General features: G+C 53.7%; 1 protein-coding gene across 1 annotated transcript in view; it reads right to left on the bottom strand.

Annotated features, from left to right (window-relative positions):
* RBM19 (RNA binding motif protein 19) overlaps window positions 1–21,547 on the bottom strand; it is a gene marked incomplete at both ends in the record, with an annotated part of 128,719 nt that overhangs the window by 81,991 nt on the left and 25,181 nt on the right. The window contains 5 exons of the mRNA XM_079717342.1: window positions 3,063–3,179; window positions 6,178–6,233; window positions 8,706–8,785; window positions 12,486–12,546; window positions 15,212–15,381. Coding sequence (XP_079573468.1) covers window positions 3,063–3,179; window positions 6,178–6,233; window positions 8,706–8,785; window positions 12,486–12,546; window positions 15,212–15,381 — 484 coding nt within the window. The remainder of the gene's footprint in view (window positions 1–3,062; window positions 3,180–6,177; window positions 6,234–8,705; window positions 8,786–12,485; window positions 12,547–15,211; window positions 15,382–21,547) is intronic.

The raw sequence follows: 21,547 nt of genomic DNA, 5'->3' as shown, positions 1-21,547 counted from the left end.
ATTGGAGCCGACGACAACCACTCCGTGGGGCTGTAATCAGGCAAAGCGCTTCAGCCCACGGTGCCTGGCACAGAGGTCGCGCTCGAAAAATCTACTTCATGATAATGATAGATACTAGCATCATTATCAAAATTCGTAGCACATGTCATCGCCAGTATTATGACTACTGATTTATGCCAGGGGAAACTGAGGCCCAGAAAGGGGGCGGCAGAGAGAGAACTGCTGTCTCCTAATTCACTGCTGTGTCTACTCTCTGATTTTTCTAAAGGGCGAGCCTCGAATTGTCCCAGAGGACGATCCCGCAGAGGCATGGATCTGCAGGGCCTCTTGGCACCCATCGGGCTGGGTTTAAGGGGTTGGGGTGTGGTGCAGTGAGGCCTGGGTGGAAGGCTGGTGGCCTCCAGGAAAGGCCCAGGCAAACACTGCCTCGGCTGAGAAACCACTGCCCCCAGTGCATGGGCAGGGCCCCCAGTGGCTGGGGAGGGTGGGTGAGCTGCTGTCTCCCAGCGGGCTGTCTCAAGAACCAGACCATGCCCTCCCACGGCGCTGCACTCATGCCCTCACACCCCGGGTGTGTCACTGTGCAACTGTCACTGTCGCTTTCCTTCCTGGTCCTTCACAAACAGTGAATTCCTTGAGAGAGGAGCCTGTCTCTCCTGAAACGGCTACGTGCCGGCGCCTAGCACAGTGCCTGGTACAAACGACACATGTGCGGGATGGTGGTTCCACTAAGGGATAACAGCAACCCTCCTCTGCTGCTTAATAAAAGATACAGCATAGGAAGGTGTGTAGCAGAGGCCAACACACAGTGAGCTGGTGATTTTGATCATGCCTGGTAGGATAACTCCATGAAAACTGCCTGGCAAAGTGGACCGGACTGGTTCCCCTAAACCCTGACATCTTCCCCTGGCTCTGACCTTTGCTGGCCACTGGCTTTGTCTGAAACTAGGTCTGTGCTTTCCTGGCGGAGCTCGTCTCCCAGAGAAGGTTCACAGCGACCCCTGCTGCCCGCGCTCGCAACGGCCTCAAACCCCCGGCCAGAACACCCAACAAAGCCAGGCTCTGAGCAGGCTCTGGATTTCCAGGGGTTGATGAAAACTACCACCAGAACAATGGCAGGAAGAAGAGACACCACAGGTAATGATGTTCGGGGGACACTAATTCCCTGTCTTCTCAAAATAAACATAAAACGTGAGATCAGACAAAGCGCTTTTCCCTTTGCCTTGCGGTCTTTTGTTTCCCTGGGTAAGTGTCATCCTCAACAGGCTGCGGAACCAAGTGAAACTGTCATTTTGGCAGGATGCTGTTTCCTGCTCAACATGTGCTGCTCAGGGCAATCCCGTTTTGATCTGGCAGTTCTTAAATTGGACTCTTTAAAAAGCAGGAGCATGGTTGAAACCAGCAGCCGTGCAAGGCTCGGGATACATACCTTCTCGTGACGGCGACCCACTCCTCTTGACTCGTCTCCCCAGATGCTGGGAGATGGAAAACAGCCTCCTGCAGATGGTGACCCCACCTTACCAGGCTGATACTACCACGCAGGGGACCCTGGGATCATAGCTAAGACCCTGCTACTAAGAAGTCGACAGGGTCCCCGTCTTTGCATCAGCACTAGGCTCATGTCTGTTAATGAATTGGGTGCCAGTGTATGATTTAGAATGGGGGGGGAGGACGACAGGGATTTTTACAGCAGACCCTTCGAGTGGTTCCCCATTCTTCACACCACGGAGCAGGAGCAAAGAGGGTAGATTTCACGCAAAGATAATACACGCTTCCCAGTCTCCAAAATCTAGGACTTACATTTTGCAACCACAGCTGACCTGGCAAATGCTAATTGCTAATCCTAATCGGGATCTAGCTCTCCTGATCTTCACGCCAGAACTGGACAAATGCAGGTTAAACAAACAAGGTCTAGTACACAGAATTCTAAATGTTCACCCTTGTGCAGGCCACAGAGCTGTAGGTCCCCAGAATACTCTTAGATTGCAGCCGAGCTTACATGATCTGCTTGGTTGGGGCCAATGTCATCTGCCTTAGGTTCTGACAGCTAGAAGGGTCTGTTCTCTGTGCCACACAGCACACGCCTGGAGAGTGCCCTGGCTTTATAAACGTTTCCCCCTTATACCCTCTCTCTAAAGACGTTTCATCCAAGGCTTGGTGCTGGGTGATACCTAACTTATCTGAAAAACCGAACAGTGTAATGTACTGGCACAGGGGTTGCAAACCCGTGGCCCTGGGTTATATCCAGCCCTCAGGTAGACGTCCCACACAGAGTGTTTTTAGAAAGTGAATTAGTTGCCCACTCAAGAATCCAGATTGCCAGTTTCTCTTCCAAAACGCGGGAAGAACTGGTCCTATGACATCTGCGTCCCTGCCCAGCATCACCGCTGGCCCTCCAGTCCGTCAGTTCCCACCCAGTCTGCTCTGCCAGGCTGTTTGCTGCCTGGCCCCCAAGAGATCTCTGAGTTTTGACTCCTGTGCTATAGCGTCTGCTGGTGGACTGCATTATTTAGGCAGGTGGTCCCCCCTCATTTCAAAGTAGGCTTTCCATAGACAGCAGTGCAGACCAGCGCTGCCCAGCCCTGGCTGGATATCAGAATCCCCTGGGGCGCTCTGATCCAAATACCAACATCTGGGCTCCACCCCTGATCAACTGAATGCACCTTTCTGGGGGCGGAGCCTGAGCAAAGGTGTATTTATAAAAGTCACCAGGTGATTCAAAGGTGCGGAGAAGGTAGTGGGCCACCGGCTTAAAGCAAAGGATGCCTCGGGCGGCAGGATTTCAGGCAGACCATGGGCAGAGCTGGGCGTCAGCCGCCTGGGTCCCTGCCCCGCCTGCAGGCCGCTGGTGGGGATGAAGAAGACTGACTGCCCTGTTTGGACATGTTTCTGCCCAGCGGTCTGGAGGGCGATGTCTGAGACTAAGGGAGATACATCAAAGGCAGCCAGAAGATGACCTCTGAGAGGCCACCGCGCTGGCCTCTGGCAGACCATCGAGAACCCGAAGGCTCAGCAGCTCCCCGCGACACGACGGCCCCGCGGACCGGACCAGCGCCTCTCACCTGAAGAGCTCGCGGATCTCGCGGCTGTCAGCCTGGAAGGGGATGTTCCGCACCAGGATCTTGGAGGTTGTCTGCTTTCTGGGCACTTGTTTCTTCCGAGCGGAGGTCAGGGCCGGCCTGGAGGGTCGGCGGAAAGGCTTCAGGTTATTCGGGGCCTCGGCAGCTGCTGCCCTCTGCTGACTCCACCGGCCACCCTCCCCCCACCAGCACCGACGCTCTTGTCCTCTGTTCAGGTGAGGGACTCGAGGGCTCTGCGTGGACGCGGCTGAGAGGAAAGGGGAAGGAGGCGGGCCCCCCTGGGTGGCACACAGCCTAATTATCTTCTCTCTCCAGCAGCTGTGGATGTCCCGTCGGCACATCCTGACCTGGGGTGTCTGCTGCCTTTCATCTGAGACACTCAGGGACTAGCAGGGACTTAAGAACTCTGATGGGGGGTGGGGGCAGTCTCTCCCTAAACCCAGTCTCCTCTGTCTCTTTCTTTGCAGGTGCCCAGAAAGACGCCAGCTGTCCCAAGGTCTTGTTGGAGACATTTCCTCACGAACCCGAAGCGCAGCATCCAGGGGCCTGGAGCAGTTTCTAACCACGGAGGGGGGTCAGGGCTGTGAGACAAAACTCTCTCTACCTGAGGTTCAAGGCCATCCCTAACCTGTCCCCCTGCTCTTCCAGGGAAACCCTCCACTCCATGGAAGCAGGGGAGGGTCACGAGCACAGCCATGAGTTGACAATATGGGTGTGAATACCGCGTCGGCCACTTAGGATTTGTGTGACCTTGGACAAGTTATTACTTGGCCTCTCTGGGCCTCTCAACTGTAAAACAGGCCTAATAATAGTGCCAACCTCATCGGATTGTTTGAGGATTTCATGAAAGACACGTCGAAACACTCTGCACTGTGCCTAGCACAGGGTAAGCGTTCCATAAACGGTAGCTGTGATTATGAGGACGGTTATGACTCACTTCATTTAAGTCTGCTCTAACTGTCTCCACTAAAATAGCAGCCCACTCCCACTCCCACCCCTGGCTCCATGTTCCTGGCACTCATCACTATCCAAGAGCATATTACATATTCAGTCATGTTTCTCTTTACGGTCTGTCCTCTAGGGCTGTGCTATCCGACACAGCAGCCACCAGCTGCACGTGGCTAACAGTTAAATCGATATTAAAATGACACAAAATTAAAAATTCAACTCCTCGGTTGCTGGGCTAGCCAGCCTCCAAGATGGTTCCCAATGGTCTCTGCCTCTTGGTATTCATGCCCCTTGTGTACTCCTCTCCTGCTCTGAGACTGGGTCATAAAAGACACTGCCGCTTCCTCCCTCTTCTCTCTTGGATCACTCGCTCTGGGGGAAACCAGCTGCCAGGCTGTAAGGACACTTGTGCAAGCCTAGGGAGAGGCCAACGTGGTGAGGAACTGTGGCCTCCTGCCAACAGCCATGTGAATGTGCCATTTTGCAAGTGAAGCCATCAACCCCAGTTGAGCCTTCAGATGAGACTGCAGCCCTGGCCAACGTCTTGACTGCAACCTCATAAGAGATACGAAGACGGAACTTCCCAGCTAAGCTGCTCCTGAATTCCTGACCCTCAGGAACTGTGAGATTATAAATGTTTGCTGTTTTAAGCTGTTAAGTTTTGGGATACTTGGTTAGGTAGCGATAGATAATTAACACAGTGGTAGCTGCCACGTTTCAAGAGCTCAAATGCCATGTGTGGCAAGGGGCTACCACGCTGGGCAGTGCAGATGTAGAACATTATAGGATGTTTTCATCATCGCAGAAACTTCTATCAAATAGCGCTGCCCTAGAATGTCAACCCCACGAGGAATCTCCCTCCCCAGCTCCTGGGAAAAGTGTCTGGTGCCCAGTAGGCTTTCTGTAATTTTTTGTTGAATAAAAGAAAGACTAAATGAACACTGCCTAGGAATTGAGAGCCTGCAAGGTGACTTCAGCCTGACTCCCTGGAGTCAGGGGACTGAGAAGACAGACCAGCACCACTGGCTGAGTGATCACGTGCTGGCCATGTGCTAGATGCTTCATGCACAACCTCCAGTTTTCACATTTTACTTTACGGGCAAAATCAGCTGCCCAAGGTCACACAGCCTCTGGATTAGAACCCAAAGCTGCAGGGCACAAAGCTTGGACGCCCCTCCCCACTCTTAATTCATGGTTCAAGAACGCCCGTTAGCTTCTGGGGGCTCCCACACCAAGCCTTCTTCTGGCTAAGGATGCTCAGCATGGAATGGACTGGGATGGGTGGACACCACCAGAGGTGGCCGAGGCTGGCTTCACAGGTTAGCATTAAAAAACAGAGAGAGAAGGAAGAGATAGCGGCAGCTTCAGGTCAGCTCACTGGCAGCTAATCTGCTCAACGACCACAACAAATGACCGACTTGCTGAAAACCATCAAATAAACATCTTAAACCAGCCCAAGGATTGTTAGAGGCAGTCATTTCATCACCTGAGGCGGACAGATGGGATTGACAATGACAACAATGATAAAGGCTGACCCCAGGTACACGTTACATGCCGGGCACTGTTCAAAGCACCTCCAGTGTATTAGTTCAATTAGGACTTGCAAGGGTGAAGATGTAGGGGCAAAACTAAAACCCCCAAGAGACCTCCACTACTTTAGGAAACTGGTCATTGGGTCCAGTGGTCTGTCTCCATCTCTAACATCTACTGAACCTCTTTCAAATTAAGTGGAGGCTGTCTCTGGGCACCGTTGTCCAGCTCCAAGAAAGCAAGCCCCATAATGCGAGACGTCTAGGTTTGCTCACTGCTTCTGGTTCGTCCGAGGCTCCAGCAACTTGCAAGTCTCCCTGGGTTTATTTATAGGGCCAAGATAAGTGGGTTTTGCTAGCTTCTCCCACCTGTGTTCCTTTTGCTATAATAGATGTGTACTAACACGTTTACTCCGGGGACTGGCGTGGTCCCAGTTTACCAGGGAAATGGGTATCGGAGCTGGCATGCGGGACACCTGCTTAATTAGGAAGGGGTCCCAGAGTGAGGGGGGGTTGGGTCGGGGAGGATGTTCAAAGACCATGAGACACCCTCCAGGGCAGTGGCACCAACACAAAAGGGACGGACTCAACCCAAGGAAGAGGGGGCAGGGGAGACTCACTCGGTGGCTCGTTCTGAGATCCTGACTTCCAACTTGTGGCCGTCCATGACGTGACCCTGAGAGATGAGACAACACAGCCTGTCCCTCTGTCCTCTTAGAAGCACTCACCCGTAGCCCTGTCCTTCACCGGAGAGGGCTTCGGCTGAGTGAGGGGAGAGAGAACTTCGAGGGGGCACTGACTGTTCCCAGGAGACAAGCCCGCTGGAGTCAAGGACAGAGGAGGGCTTTTCCTGGAAGTGGTTCCCGCTGAGCCCGGGCAGCAGCTGGTGCTTACGGAGACCCAGCCTTCCAAGTCCTCTGGAGCCACGAGTGGGCCTTGACCTTTAAGCCATTCAAGGGGCACAGAATTTTCCATTGTTTATAAGCATTTTCAGGCAAAGTAAGCCCCTTTGGTCTGGCTTGCAGAGAGAGAGTTTGGTTTGGATTGTATGCTGTTAAAAAAAAAAAAAATCTAAATCACAGCAGAGATGCATCTAAAGCTAGGCTCTGGTCCCTTAAGGCAAAACTGGTGTATTAGCAAAATTACCCTTGAAAATCCTTTAAAGTCTCCCATAAAATACAGCACACGTAGCTTCGTATAAACAGTTCTTTGCGACAATATGCCCGTATGTAGCACACAGTGAGGCACAGAACATAACTCTAATGTGTGCAAGGTAGAATCTGACAGGCTCCTGAATTACACGGAAGAGAAAGACAGACCACTGGGCGTGCAGAGCTGAAATCCAGTTAAATGAGTACACAGCATCTAATGACAAAGTTGGATTTCTAGTGTCTCTTGAAAAAATAACAAACAAAACAAAAAACCAGAGAAGATCTGGTATGGCTGGGGCCCACCTGCCCGTCAGGCAGTAACTGGCTGAGGCCAAGAAGTGGCTGCCCCGTTAGAAGGGGCGCAGGTGCCCAGGTTCTGTTCTGGGTGATGCTGGCCCCGTCGCTAGTTTACAGCTAGCCTGGCCCCATGGGCATGTGAGGTGGAGAGCAGAGAGACTTTCCAAGTGAGAGCAGAGGCCCCAGAGGCCATGCCTCCCCATCACCCCACCCAAACCCAATTCAGCCCTCCCTGGAGTTGCTTTGGGCCAAGGGGAGGGTCATCAAAATTCTACAAAAACGATCATATCGGCTAAGTGCCCAGTTACATTTCCTATAATCCCCAAGGCCTTTCGCTTGACTAGCAAGCTCTACTGGGACAGACTCCATCACCTGGAGGGTCCCTATAAAGCCAGGCTTCACAGGGAGGTGGGCCGGTATGGGTGCCCTTTTCACCCGGTATCCAGCCCAGCTGTGCAGGCCCAAGCACACGTCTCAGAGAGAATGGGAGCTGGGAGGGCGTGCAGCTTGCTACGCACTCGCTTGTAAACTTGGCCCTGGTCAACTCCATCTTATGTTGCCGCTGCCTGGATGGCCTGTACAGACACGCTGACATCCTGAATAGGGTTTAAAAGGGATCCTGGACCCCCTGGAGCAAGCGGGCCTCCAGAAAGAAAGAGGCTCGTGAGAAAGCATTGTTCCTTGTCCCCTTCCTGCTATCGAAGGGCCTGGGGACGTGGGGTGTCAGGGAAGGTGCTGAGGACACTGTCTTAAGCTGAGGCCTGGCCCACTTTGGGGCTCTGTTCTGCTCCCTGTAACCTCAGCTCCCTTCCTGCCATCCAGGGCCCTGATCTGTTCCTGCACTTCGACCTAGCAGGAGGGCATCGCTCCTTTCTCAGTAGGACATAAGTCTGTGTCCCAAACACCTCTGCGTTCAGCCCCCTTCTCCCCACTTTCACTGCGTCCACCCTGACCTGTGCCTGGAGGACTCAACGGTCTCCAACCTGCCCTCCTATGATGCACCCTCCACACAGCAGCTGGAGAGATTGCTCTGCAGCAGAAATCAGATCCTTCCCCAAAGTGCTCCAAGCCCTCTGATGGGATCACACTGCCTCTATGTTGAATTCCACGGTCCATAAAAAAGGTCTGCAAGATCCAGCTCCACATACCTCCCGCCCTGTCCCCTGTCCCTGCCACACGGGCCTCTTTCTGCTCCTCAGACACAGTAAGCTCACTGCTGCCTCAGAGCCCCTACCCCAGACCCTTTGCACGTATTGTTCCGAGATCTCTGTGTAGTTGACTCCTCCTTGTCAATTAGGTGTCAGCTCAACTGTCACGTCCTCAGAGAGGGCCTCTCCTGACCACGCGATCTAAAGGAGCCTTCCTCTCACCACAGTGTCTGCTTTATCTGCCTCCGAGCACTTCTCATGACCTGGTCTTGGCGTATTTCTTCAGAGGTCTGCTTCACCCATCTCCCTGAGGTCTGGCACAAACCAGGCTCTTGATCAAGAGTTGCAGACTGAAGGAATGCCTTGTAGTGACTGTGGGGGGCTGAGGAAGGTTCAAGGCCGTGGGCCACGGTCCCCTAGGGAACTGGAGAAAGCAATGGGCCTGGGAAGATGTGGGCTGATCTGCATTCCCACTCAATTTCAGAAGATTGACGGGATACCGCCCCACCTGCCTCGTGCCCCCGTGGACCTCGGCTGAGAATCCCCACTTACCTGGAGCTGTTTGAGAGCTTTCTGGGCCTGCTCCGGTTTCCTGTATTCCACGAATCCAAACCCCATGGACAGCAGCGCTCCTGAAAGAGAGAGAGGTGGGAATCGTACTGGGGCGTCAGGCAGGGAGGAAAACAAAGAAGGTGCACCAGACCAAGTTCAAAGGCTCCAAGGGGCCCCTGGACAGCCCCTCGACATTCTCATTTCTTCATGCCCCTCTTTGTTCCCAAAAAGATCCCAGCTCCCGGCTGGCCATTTATTACCAGTCGTCTTGAAGAATCAGCCAGCGAGGTTATATAGCCGCCACCTGAGGCCCAGTTGACTATTAATTAACAGATGATCGACGTGATAATTAACTTCATAATAGAATTCCGCCTTTGGGAGGGAGGGATGACCATGGCCACGACAGGCGGTAAAACCTCTACCCGGGCAGTCCCCTGCTTTCATACATAATGCATAATAGGAACACATGCATCAAAGTCAAGCATGCCAAGGGCTTACTCTTTACAAAGTATTTCTGACCACCCAGTTACACCTGGTTCCTGGGCTTCAGACATAAGGTTGGGACAGGGAGGCTGTGACCACCTCGTTAGAACTCCTCTGGTTCCCTATTGCTGGGTCGTGAGTAGCAAGAGTTCAGATAGCCAGGGGTATCTCCAAAATTTATAGAGAACTCTGCTTCCTGACTGTAAATATGTATAACTGGGGGCACACAAGAATAAGGTCTCTAATTACACCTTGCTCTTTGACACAAATGTGATGCATGCCTCCGCCCCCGCGGCTCATGCTGATTTACTATTTTTTTTCACAGTTGAACTCAAAAGAGGGTCGGCTCAAGGCTGATGGGCCCAAATGAGGCTCAGAGTTCACCACTGTTGACCCAGCAGTCCTCATCTTTGTCTGTATCGTTTGTGAGGCTGTGCCCCTGCTTGTTTGCATTTCTGCTCACAACTATGTGTTATAAAACGAGGGCCCAGGGCTTCCCTGGTGGCGCAGTGGTTGAGAGTCCGCCTGCCGATGCAGGGGACACGGGTTTGTGCCCCGGTCCGGGAGGATCCCACATGCCGCGGAGCGGCTGGGCCCGTGAGCCATGGCCGCTGAGCCTGCGCGTCCGGAGCCTGCGCTCCGCAACGGGAGAGGCCACGGCAGTGAGAGGCCCGCGTACCGCAAAAAAAACAAAAAAACAAAAAAAACCCCCGAGGGCCCAAAGCAGGAAGAAATTGCACAAACAGACCAGACATGGTTCTGCGGGCGACAGGAAGGAGATTCAGACAGAACGGATGGCTGGTGGGTAGCGCCACCCCGTGGTGACTTTCAGTGTTTTCCAGTGGATATGTGAAAACTGTTCTGAGGGCCAAGGCTGGAGGGTCTGTGCCCGTAGGATATTTAAAAAGCTCATTAAGATGGTGTTAAAGGCAACTACAGAGTCAAGTTCATTGCCGATTCACTGTCGCTGTGCAGATCCATTCTGCTCTTCTCCTGCCCTGGAACGCTGATGTCCATAGACAGCATGACTTGGGCTCCCCAGCCTTCTGGTTTCCTGTTCGGTTTACCCAATGGAAAGGTCCGATCTGACACAGGCGGGTGGAGGAGCGAGAGTTGGGGCCCCGGTTCTTTCCACACGCCCCATCGCCTCCCCGCTTTGGCGTGGTTCTGGCAGCGCCAGTGTCCAACCCACACCCTTGCCTCTGCTGGGGCCCTTCTTCTGTGGCTCTGGTCACACCACTCCCTCCCCGCGGCCTCTGGGCTCCGCAGGGGAGGGGCGTTCTCCCACATGATCCACTGCCTCGACATTCCCCTGTGGGTCCCCTCAGCCCAGCCCACACCTGGGCACTTGGCCCCCTCACTACAAACATCTCTGTGACAACCCCCGCTGAGCGTGCTCTCTGGTTCCTGCTGAGACCCTCGCTGATAACAGACACCATCTAGATTCCCCCCAAGCTGTGATGGATGAGCCCCAGAGAGCAGGGCTCTCAAATACAGGCTCTTAAAAAAGACAGTGTAGCTTCAAGAGCTGCCCATGACACTGAAAAATCAGATAACTGTTCTAAAGCACCCTGAAGAGCGCTCCCGAGGGCCGAGAGGCAGGCTCCACGGAGCGTCTGATTGTGGAGAGGGGCACGGTGACACTACAACCTGCAGGGACAGCCCTGGATGGAGCTGGCGACCCCTCTGCCAGCCTGTCTCACCCCCCAGACTTCAGGGGTCACCTCTTTTCCTGAACTCCGTCCCCAGCCCCCCCAAACTGGGCCTTCATGTCGTTCACTAGGTGCTTAGCTGCCTTTCCTCGTAGCCCAAACTACATCTGCGGTTCCTGGTGAACAGGGATGTTATGGTTTGAACTGTGCCCAGCCCCCCAGTGTGCGTTAAAGTCCTAACCCGCACATCTCAGAATGTGACCGTATTTGGAGACAGATCCTTTACAGAGGTAATCAAGGCCAAAATGAGGTCATGATGTTAAGCGCTAATCCAGTATGATCGGCATCCTTACAAAAAAGAAAAGGGGTGGTGGTGAACTCTGAACACAGGACAGGTGCACACGGGAGAATGCCATGTGAACATGAAGACAATCACTTACAGGCCAAGGAGAGAGGCTGGAACAGATCCTTCCCTCACAAGCACTCAGAACGAACCAACCCTGCCCACACCTTGATCCTGGACTTCTGGCTCCCAGAACTGTGGGGTAATAAACTTCTGTGGTGGAAGCCACCTAGTTTGTGGTGCTTTATTATAGCACCCCTAGCAAACGAATACAAGGAACTCCCCAAATTCTATGCCACCCGTCTGCTTCAGACCCTCCAAGGCTCCTCTGGCAAAAAGCCCAGACTCCTCTGCCTGGCAGAAAGCCATTCTGTGATCTGGACTCAGCCTACCTTTCTAGGTGCCTCTTCTGCCTCTTCAAACATTCCCGACCTGCTACTACGCTCTCTCCCGCCTCCGTCACCCACACCCCGCTCCCACCAGATGACTGCAAGTCGCGGTCTGACGTGGAGACTCCTGGCCTGGGCTCCTGTCCAGCCAGGGCCCCCTCTACCAGACCCCTTGTTGCTCTGTGCTGTAACCACTAGCTCATTAGTCTCTCAGGACACAGCCATGGGACAGCCCACGTGGCCTCCCTACAAGTCCCGCCAAATTGAAGGGATGGGGACCGCACAGCTGTGAGAAAGCAAGCAACAATGGCCTATCGTGTACAGGAAGCCAGGGCTGGAGAAGAAACAGAGAGACGCCAAGGGACTCGTGGCAACGCCTGAGGCTGACAGGAGAGATGAGGGTGGGGTCTGCGTGGCCCAGGCACCCAGGGGCCAGTGAGGTGCATGGCTGATGACTCAGTGGAATGTTCCGGATGTTCTACATCGGGGTCATTTCTCTTGGAAGGGAAGAGGGAAAGCCCAAGACGGGTCTGTTCTTGCTCTTCTCTGGGAGATTTCCAGAGCACAGAGATGCCGGGGGCAGGGAGAGGCTTCTGCCACGGAACAGTGTCAACCCTGCCAGCCCTCTAATCGCACTGCTCTGAAACCACCCGACAGTCCAGGGTGGCAAAGGGTCTAGGTTCAGAAGGATCTGACATGCATGGCTGCTCCCACCGGAAACCAGGAGTCTCCAGGGACCCAGAAAGGAGGACCATTTTAGACGAGCCAAACGAGAGAGCGTGGGGCTGCCAATGCTTCAGATTGAAAGAAGACCCTCAGAATAAGCGAGAGAGAGGTACCCTTACCCCCTACCCAGAGCGACACTGTTTCTTTCAGAACTGTTTCTATCTGACTGAGATCTCCTGCAAAATACCTTCTTTGTTCTTCTTCTTGGAAATGGAGCAGCTCTTCACCACACCCACTTTGGAAAACACCTGGAAGAGAACGTCGACATGTATTATCAGAGTTTCTGGGCGAATCCCGCAACCTGGTGTAGGCGTGTCTTGAAAGACACAGGGGACCAGGCAACTGCAGGCATGGAGAGGGCAAGAGTAAGAGCAGAGCTAAACCCCTGGATGCGCTTCCGTGGCCGGGTCCTGGCCCGAGCCCTCTGCCTGCGTGAACTCAGCCAGCCCTTGCAGTGATTCTACCAGGTAGGTGTTACTACCTGGTAGACTGACCCATTTTTCAGATGACAAAACTGAGGCCCCAAGGGGTTAGAGATGCACACCCAGGGTCACAAAGCTGGGAAGCCCCGGAGCTGATATTTGGATCCAGGCGCCAGAGCCCAGGTTCTAAACACTGTGCAGGTGGGGGTGCTGGTCAGACACTAGGCTCGCCAAATTTCCCCTAATATCATCTCGGGGGTCCCCAAAATATCTGGAGGCACTGGATCATGGCCTACTTTAAGTAGCTTGGACGGTCCCTTAGGGTTCCCCGTAAGGGCCGCTGGGCTGGGTCCTGGCTCCCAGTGTCCAAGAAGGACCTGGGACACTGAACGCTCCAGGGAATCACCGAGGGTCATGCAGTGGGGAAGCTGGGCCTACATTTAGAAGCTTGGAGTCCACTGACCCCAGTCCTGACCCTCTCACTGCCCCTGCACCTAACGCCAACTAATGTGTAAAACTTTCAAAAATCCCATTCTGCTCTATTTTCCCCTTTACTTTTTTTGTCTCTCTTGCTAGAATTTGACCAGTGCGAATTCCTGTCCTTCTGGTTCACTGTGGTGTCTTCCACGGCACACACAGGGCCCAGGGAGAGGCAGGTGCCGGTCACTGTTCACCGACTGAGTGAAGGGGAAGCAGCGGGGAGGGGGGATCTGGACCAGCAAACAAGAACCGCACGCAGCCGACATCCACTGACTCTCTTATTCCGACTGTCAGACGCTTTACTTGAATTATCTCATTCATTCTAATCAGATCTTCCAAACAGCTCCAGAGAAGATTCTAGTAACACCCCCTTTTTACAAATGGGGAAACTGAAGCACAGAAAGGCTAAAGGACCAGCCCAGGGTCACACTGTCAGTAAGGAGGGAGGCTGGGACCCAAGTCCAGGCAGACTGACCCTTAAGCACAACTCTCCGCTCAGGATGCTGTTAACAGGAGCCCTGTGAGCTGGACGCTGTGCCCCACAGTGTCTCGAATGGGCTGTGTGACCCTAGGTGGGTGAACTGACTTCTCTGAACCTCAGTCTTCACATCTGTAATATGAAGAACCTGGACTAGATCATTTTGGCTGTACCTTCCAGCTCCAGAGTTCTTTAATTCCAAGGATGCTCTTAGGCTGAAGCTTGGGCACATCTTCCAGGAAAAAAATGGTTCCCATTGACGACATCCCCGTACCAGATACAGGGGGGCCAGCACAGCAGAAATAAAAAACAAACCCTCTGCAAGCTGGTTTGACCTCTTCAAAGCTATCTAGCCTTTGGACACTACTAGTGTGTGCCTGTTTGTAAAAGCAAACTCAAACCAGACCAAAACGGATTCAGGAAAAGTCCAAGGGTGGGTTTCCCATTGCCCCAGAGGGTGGACCTCTGCCCTTAAAATGCTGCTGCTTTTGCCAGGCACCTCTGCTTCCATGGTGGCTTTTCTAACTGGCAAGTGACAGTCACATCGGAGATGTAGCCAGAGGGTCCCAGCGTGCAGGCTCTGACCCCCTGCTTCACCTTGACACCCTGGGCTTTCCCGCCCAATGCAGGCTGGCCTCCTCTCCACCCAACCACCACCTTCCTGCCTCTAGGACTCAGTGGACCCCGTCTCCCCTCTTGAATCCAGCTCTAGGATTTCAGAGCTCAAAAGAATTTGCAGAAACCAATCAGTTCAATCCTCACGGCCTTCTTCCTTTCCAGAACCAGTTCATGGCTGTCAGGCTGCCAATCACCAATTCATGCATTAAAAAAAAAAAAAAAAAAAAAAAAAAAAAAGGCATCGAGCATTTATTCTGTGCCAAACCCAGTTTAAAGAAATGGAGACTCTCCCCATGGACAGTTCTCAGTCCAGTGGGGGAGCTTGCAGACCCCAGTCCTTTGGCACTAGAGTCCCCATTTCCAGATCTCTGGTCCAATTCCTTCTAGAAGCCCCCCAGCACCTATCACTTGGCATTTTCCCAACGCGTACTTGGAGTTCCCCATCCTTTTCCCCTCCGCCCCCTTCCTATGAGTGCAAAACTCTCAGCCCATCAGGGACTCCAGGCAGGACTGGCCCTCCTCCAGATTCACTCAGTGCTGTGTCTTCTGCATGTTCCCACCAGGCCAGGAGGGTGTGCTGGCGTTTACTTCTGGGTGGTTACCCTCGCAGACACCATCTGAGGAGGGGCTTTGTTTTCTGACTACAGCTCTCACACCACATCCCTACAGGTCCCCTTCAAGTGCACGCGGGCGCCCCTGCCAGCCCCGACTGGTCTGGCCAGGGCTCCGATCTCCGGGTGAGATGTCTACTGGACAGCTCGGTGCAGGTGTCAATGCGGTGGCTGTTGGCTGTTAATCTACACGCTGCCACGAGTCACTCGTCCAGGCAGGATAAACACAGTGACCACATCAGCAGACTGGGTCTCCCGCCCCGCCCACCCCCGCCGGCTCCCTCCAGGCCAAGCGGTCACTCACCCCCTTCAGCGTCTCCTCGGTTGTGTCGAAGTGGAGATTTTTGATAAACAGCGTGCACCCGGGAAGGCTCTCCTCCTCCTCTTCCTCCTCCATCTTTGCTGAAGTGTCGTGTACTTCTCCCTCTGTCTGCTTTTCACCTTCTGGGGTCTTGCCGTCTGCATGGGCACCCCCTGACCAAAACAAATCTGTTACATGATGCCTTATCTCCCTAAGCCCTGGGACCTAACGCACAGAACCTGCCAGACCCAGGGTGTTCTGTCTCCGAGTGGGCAGCGTCAGGAAGGGACAGCTTGTGCTGGGTTTTAGCAACTCTTGGGGGGTGGGCTGAGGGAGGGGAGAGACCGCCGTGCTTCCTGCCTCTGTTTTAAAGAGAAAAGAGTATGAAGCACAGACCAAAACCCAGGAGCCTTCACTTAGACTGACCCACATTATATAACCCATATAATTTGAACCTCAAAATAAATTACTGTGAGCTGCAAACGTAAGCGACATGTTCTTTTTCCTCAAAAACCAGCACTTAGCGAACTTTCAAAATAAAATGCAACTTAAAACTGCAAAAATTACAGAATGGGAGCAAAACTCAGAACGTTCTAAATACCCCTTGAACCTAAGGGATGTTACGTTCATTTAAAATCCCCAATATACATTACTTCAGGAAGCATACACATAAGAGTATGTTTTCATCCCCACAAAATATATTCAATTCAGAGTTACACGTAACAGCAAAAAACTGAAAAAAAGACAAAAACCCACTATATTCATAAACAAGAGATCTGGAGAGTTATACTGCCACCAAAGGCTAGACTAATATGTAGTTAAAGATGATGTTTCCGAAGAATGTTTAAAGACGTGGAACGATGCTCGTGACAGAAAAATTAAGAGAAAGATGAAGGTGCAAAACAACATACAACGTGACCCCAGTCACGTTCTGTACCCAGAGCTTACGAGACACATACACGAGAAGAGAAAATAACGTGCTCCTGGTTATGTCTGGAGACTGTAATTACAAAGGGCTCCATCCTGTCACTCCCACCCCTGTGACATGCCTACTCTGAAGAAACAGCATTGCAGGAGGGAAGGACAATCGTGAGGTTGTGAGTTAGCAGGGCGGGCGTGTGGCTGCAGCTCAGGATGGAGCCCTGGTGGAGAACGTGGATGTCACCTGAGGGTGCCGGAAGCCTCACGAGGTTGGAGGTGGCATCGTGACCTCTTGAGAAGTTCCGCTGCTGGAAAAATGTGTTCCGTTTGGGTCAACCTCCCCAGTTTTTCACACGATCAGGGCCTGGGGACAATCATCTTTTCCCCCACGTTCAAGCTCTGGAAGCTCCTCCCGTACCCCCGTGGGGAAATCAAACTCCACCTCAGCCATTCTCCAAGATGCCTGCCGGCTCCCACCCTCGTGGTTCTGAGCATGTGGCCCCGACCCTCCCCTCAGGTCTGAGCCCTGCACGTGCCAACCTGGAGCAGACGGGGACGCTCCATTCTCTCGTGCCCACTTGCATGCAAGTAGTTCAAGGCCAAGGGAGCTTCTGGGGTTTCAAACCCATCCCCCACGCTCTCACGCCGAGCACGAGAGCCCTCTCCATTGCCCCGGCCCTTTCTGATGCAAGCCTACTGCTGGCCAGTCCTAACTGAACTTCAACCGCTTTGTCATAAAACAACCCTTTCAAGCCCGAATGGAAAAGAGCCACAGTGAGGAGGTTGCCCGTTTCACATCAGTTGAACGGGCAGCCTTCACCCTTCACACTCCCTCGGAGGTGAACCCAGAATCCAGACTCTCGCTCCAGGACAAAAAAGAAGAAATCTACATAAAGGCTCCTTCCCCCACCCAAGAAACGAACGCAATTTACCCAACAGGGGACTCCGTGGTGTGGCCATTTGTCCTCAAAACCCAACTTTCAAAGCAAAGCAGGGTAGAAAAAGTATTACTAATGATGGGGAAGCAAAGCTAAGCAGACAGGCTAAGACCCCAGGTTCTGAATGAGAACTTCAATGGAAAGGAAGACCATGCCCCTCAGCTGTGAAGGACACCCACCCCACGGGCTCGCCTCACGTCTGACGTCTCGGAGATAAAAGGAGAGAGGAAGGGATGCCAATCAGATGCCCCACTGTGTGCGGGGACTGGGCTAGGCCTGCGAGGATGCTATCTCACCGCCGACCATAGCAGCTGCATCACAGTAAACCGGTGGTCCATGGAAAGTTCTGGAGTTCGCTGCATCTGAACTCTAAACCTCAGGCATCTTCAGGTTGGGAGAGAGGTTCATGGGAGACTGAAAAAATGTTTTTGTAGAGAAAAGAATGGGGGGGATGATGCTGACTGGGAGAGCGCCGTGCCGGTTTAAGGGGCAGCCCGTTCGCGGCACCGGCCGATTGCTGCCATGGGGGCAGATCAACCCAAGTGTGGTCAGGTGTTCAGAGCTTTCATGAGAAGCTGAAAATTCAGTTTTCATGGGAAAACCCACATTTTAAAACTCTTGGCAACTAACTCAGCGGCATGTGGCTTCTGTACCAGGCAGTGGTCAACAGATTGATTTAAACCAGCTTATGCGCCTTTGTGCTCTGCTGCCCACTTCCAGCCTGGCAAACCCCAACGACCCTTCCCTCTGCCTCTCCCAAGGGCCTGGAATCCAGCCAGTTCCCAGTGTGGCATTCCAGGGATTTGAAGCCTCACAAGGACAACAGCTCCGGGGAGCCCAGGGCCTGTGAGCAGGGCCAGAGTCCACTCCTTCCTGCCTCCCTGCCCCAGGAGCAAGGGCTGGTCTGCTTCAAAGCACTTATTTCAAAGGTCACAGGCCCCTGGCCAGGAAGTGTGATGTTTGGATTTCGTGACAGAGCTGAGATGAGCTTGCAGTCAGGGTTGGCACCCCAGGAACAGACAGATCCCTTCCCCGGTGGGTGAGCTGCCCTCAGTCCCAGCCCAGGGGGAACAAGAGGGGACTGCGAGGACGGCCAGGACCTATCACCTACCCAGGGGGGCAGCTGGCCTGGCTCCTCCCACTTCTATTAAGTCAGCCAACACCCCTGACCCCCAACATCCGGGAGAACATCCAGCTTGAAATAAGACACGATTAAATGCAGCCTGGCTTTGCTCCAACAGCACAGAGATGTCCGTTGTTTCTCCAAACCTTTGTGTACCCAGCCACCACCTCCCCCAGTCTGCAACTCCCCCTGGGATGCTGGAAGAGCTAACAAGACAAGGGCATCCCAGTCTCGAGATCTGTTGAAAAAAGGGGGCCTGAAGAAAACGAGAAGGGGGCCCACAGACCGCAGTCAGGAGGCAGTACAGAGCTGTGAAAGCGCATGGCCTTAGAAATGAGAGTGGTCTGGGTCAGGGTCGCGGTGAGGCCACCACTCACTAGCTGTGTGCCCTGGCCCCCTTTTTCTCTGCTGGCTTCTTTGGAAATTCGAATGTCTGCTACTCCATCCGCACGCTGGGTCCCCGGTCCGGGGCACCGTTGCCTCTTGTCTGGATGATCGGGTGTTCTCCTCACTGGTCTCCCGTCGGCACCTGTCCCTGGCCTGCCAGCTTCTCCCATTCTGTCTCCTCACCTTCTCCATTCCAGCTGCACCAGCCTCTATTCTGACCTCTGAGCCTGCCAAAACCCACCCCTGCCACAGGGCCTTTGCACTTGCCATCTGTCTCCTCTCCCTGTTCTGCTCATCCCGTTTTCCCAGGCCTGGCTTCTTGTCAGGTCTCAGCTCAAACGTCCTCCCCTCAGAGCTCCTCCTGTGCAGTTGTCCCCAGCACAGGCCTGGCCACTTGCCATCAGAGTCCCCTGGGTACCTTTCCTTCAGAGGCCTTACCCCTTTCTGGAATCACCTTATCGGTTCACTTCTCTGTGTCCCCCAACTACAAGGGGAGCTCTCTGAGGATGAGACCACATCTGACTCAGTAACTTCTGCATCCCCAGCACTGGGCCCAGAGCAGATGCTCCAAAACTATTGGTGGATGATGATTTGCTACACAAGTGGCACTGAGTGTGACCTACAGGAGCTGTGGCGTCACAGCTAAGAGCACAGACCTGGGAGCTGGTGGCTCTGGGCACAGCCCAGCTCTTTCCAGATGTGTGACTCTGCATAAGTCACTCAACCTCTCTATGCTTCCTTCTTTCCATTCAAAAAAGGAGGAAAACAATCACAGGGTCCACTTGCAAGACAACTATGAGAATTAATGCACAGAAACCCAGATAAAACAGTGTCTGGGCCAGGGGAAAATGTCAGGAATCCCTACCTCCGCAGGCCCATTGCCGGAAGAGGCAGGCCAGCCGGCTGCAGGCTTTTGAGAAGAACAGCCAGCGCCGCAGGTCTGAGTGCAGGAGACTGTGTCTCTGTGGGCCACATCCCTGGGAAGAGCTTCTGCCCCGCTCAAGTGGCCAGGCCCTGCTACGACCCATGCCCATGTCCAGAGAGGTGTGGAAACGGCCAAGGGCCAAGGACGAAGCCAAAGGTCACTGTTAAAAGTGCTTTTCTGCCAGGCTTCCCTGGTGGCCCAGCGGTTAAGAATCCGCCTGCCAATGCAGGGGACATGGGTTCGAGCCCTGGTCCGGGAAGATCCCACGTGCTGCGGAGCAACTAAGCCCGTGCGCCACAACTACTGAGCCTGTGCTCTAGAGCCCGTGAGCCACAACTACTGAGCCCACGTGCCACAACTACTGAAGCCCGCGCGCCTAGAGCCCATGCTCCACAACAAGAGAAGCCACCGCAATGAGAAGCCTGCGCTCCACAACGAAGAGTAGCCCCCGCTCGCCGCAACTAGGGAAAGCCTGCGCGCGCCAACGAAGACCCAACGCAGCCAGAAATAAAATAAAGAAAATAAATTTAAAAAAAATAAATTTAAAAAATTTATTTAAAATTAAAATTATATTAAAATTTAAATTTTAAAATTTTTAAATTTTAAAAAATTTAAAAAATTTTAAAAAAAAGAAAGAAAGAAAGAAAGAAAGAAAAGCGCTTCTGCCCCTGGCCTCAAGTGGGGTGACGACAGGAAGACTAGGGAGGAAAAAGGAGGTATCACAAAACGAACAGATGTTTGCCAACGACCTCACCAGGAACCAGGAAAAGTGGGAAGAAGAGCAGGGGGCGGGGGCGGGTGCGAGGAAGGCTTGGAAGCAAGGTGGGCTGGAGGGGGCTGGGAGAGGCAGGGGGGAATATGCGTCCATCTGTAGTTGGCACAATAAAATCCAGTCACGCATCAGCACATGGGGCTTTATTATAATCAGGCCGCAGAATTTACGGTCGCTCCCTCCCCCTTCCGGCTCCCTGCGCGGAGGGCTGACAGCAGAGACTGTTATCAGTTGCAAGCAGCTTTTCAGGACCTCCCCCGACTTGGAGCCCTTTATCTGGAGGTGAGGGTCTTGGTTGTGGGGAGATAAAACACACTGTCCCCCTCCCTCGAGAACGGTACAGGGAACGGAGGGCTTTGCCGAAAAGAAAGGTTGGGGGGGGCTGGTGAACAAAAAAACCCTCTCTGTCCACTTCCCTCCTGCTCGCCTTCCTGCGGAGCCTGAGAAAATCCAGGGCTTGGGGGCCGGCTGAGTCCCCCGCAGTGGGGATCGGGAGCTGGGGAAGCTTCAGGAACCGTGTGCAGAGGGGCGGGCGTGGGGGAGGAGCAGGTGAAAAGGAACAGCTCGGGGACCAGGGAGGGGACCGTGTATGTGATACAGGTAAGAAAAGGAACAAAAAAGGGCCAAAGGAGGCTCGGGATATGAGCTCTGTGGGGATCTGCCTGACGACACAGGATCCAGCGGGGTGTGAAATCAGCACAGGCGTGCACAGCTTCTTGGCCCCCGATCCGATTTATTTGCTGCAACTACTGGCTCCCTCCTCCTAGCTCCGAGGCCTCATCTGTGTGAGGGACGGCAGGACCCTGGACAGCAGCCCCCTAAGAGGCAGGGCCTGCTGGGGACAGTCTGTCTGGGATGCTCTCAATACCGGAACCTAGGCCCGGGCACCCAGGGGACACTGGGGGCAGGCAGGGGCAGCCCTCTACCTTCCGACCAGGGCACGTATCTCTGCAAAGCCTCCCCTGGCTGTGCTCCAGATCATTCTGCACCCAGGGCCCACTTCTATTACTGTGACATCTCAGCTACCCCCAAACAGCCCCACCGGCCCTCCTAGCAGCCCGGGAGCTTCTGGGGAAGTGTTAAGTGTTGGGCCCATCTTGGCGGCCCCAGCTCAGTGGCTGGCATCCAGCTGGTGCTCAGGGCTGAGTTAGAGACCATCCACTTCCCTTTATGTTGCTGAGTTAGGACGAGGGTCAGAGTAATGGTGACTCGGGCGGCTTCTCAGTGAACTCTCACAAAGGCCTTCTGCCTATTTTACAGATGCAGAAACAGC

Source organism: Hyperoodon ampullatus (genome assembly GCF_949752795.1).
Source record: "Hyperoodon ampullatus genome assembly, chromosome: 13".
NCBI lineage: Eukaryota > Metazoa > Chordata > Mammalia > Artiodactyla > Ziphiidae > Hyperoodon > Hyperoodon ampullatus.
Note: the sequence above shows the minus strand (reverse complement) of the source record. Positions and strands in the feature narration are given on the sequence as shown.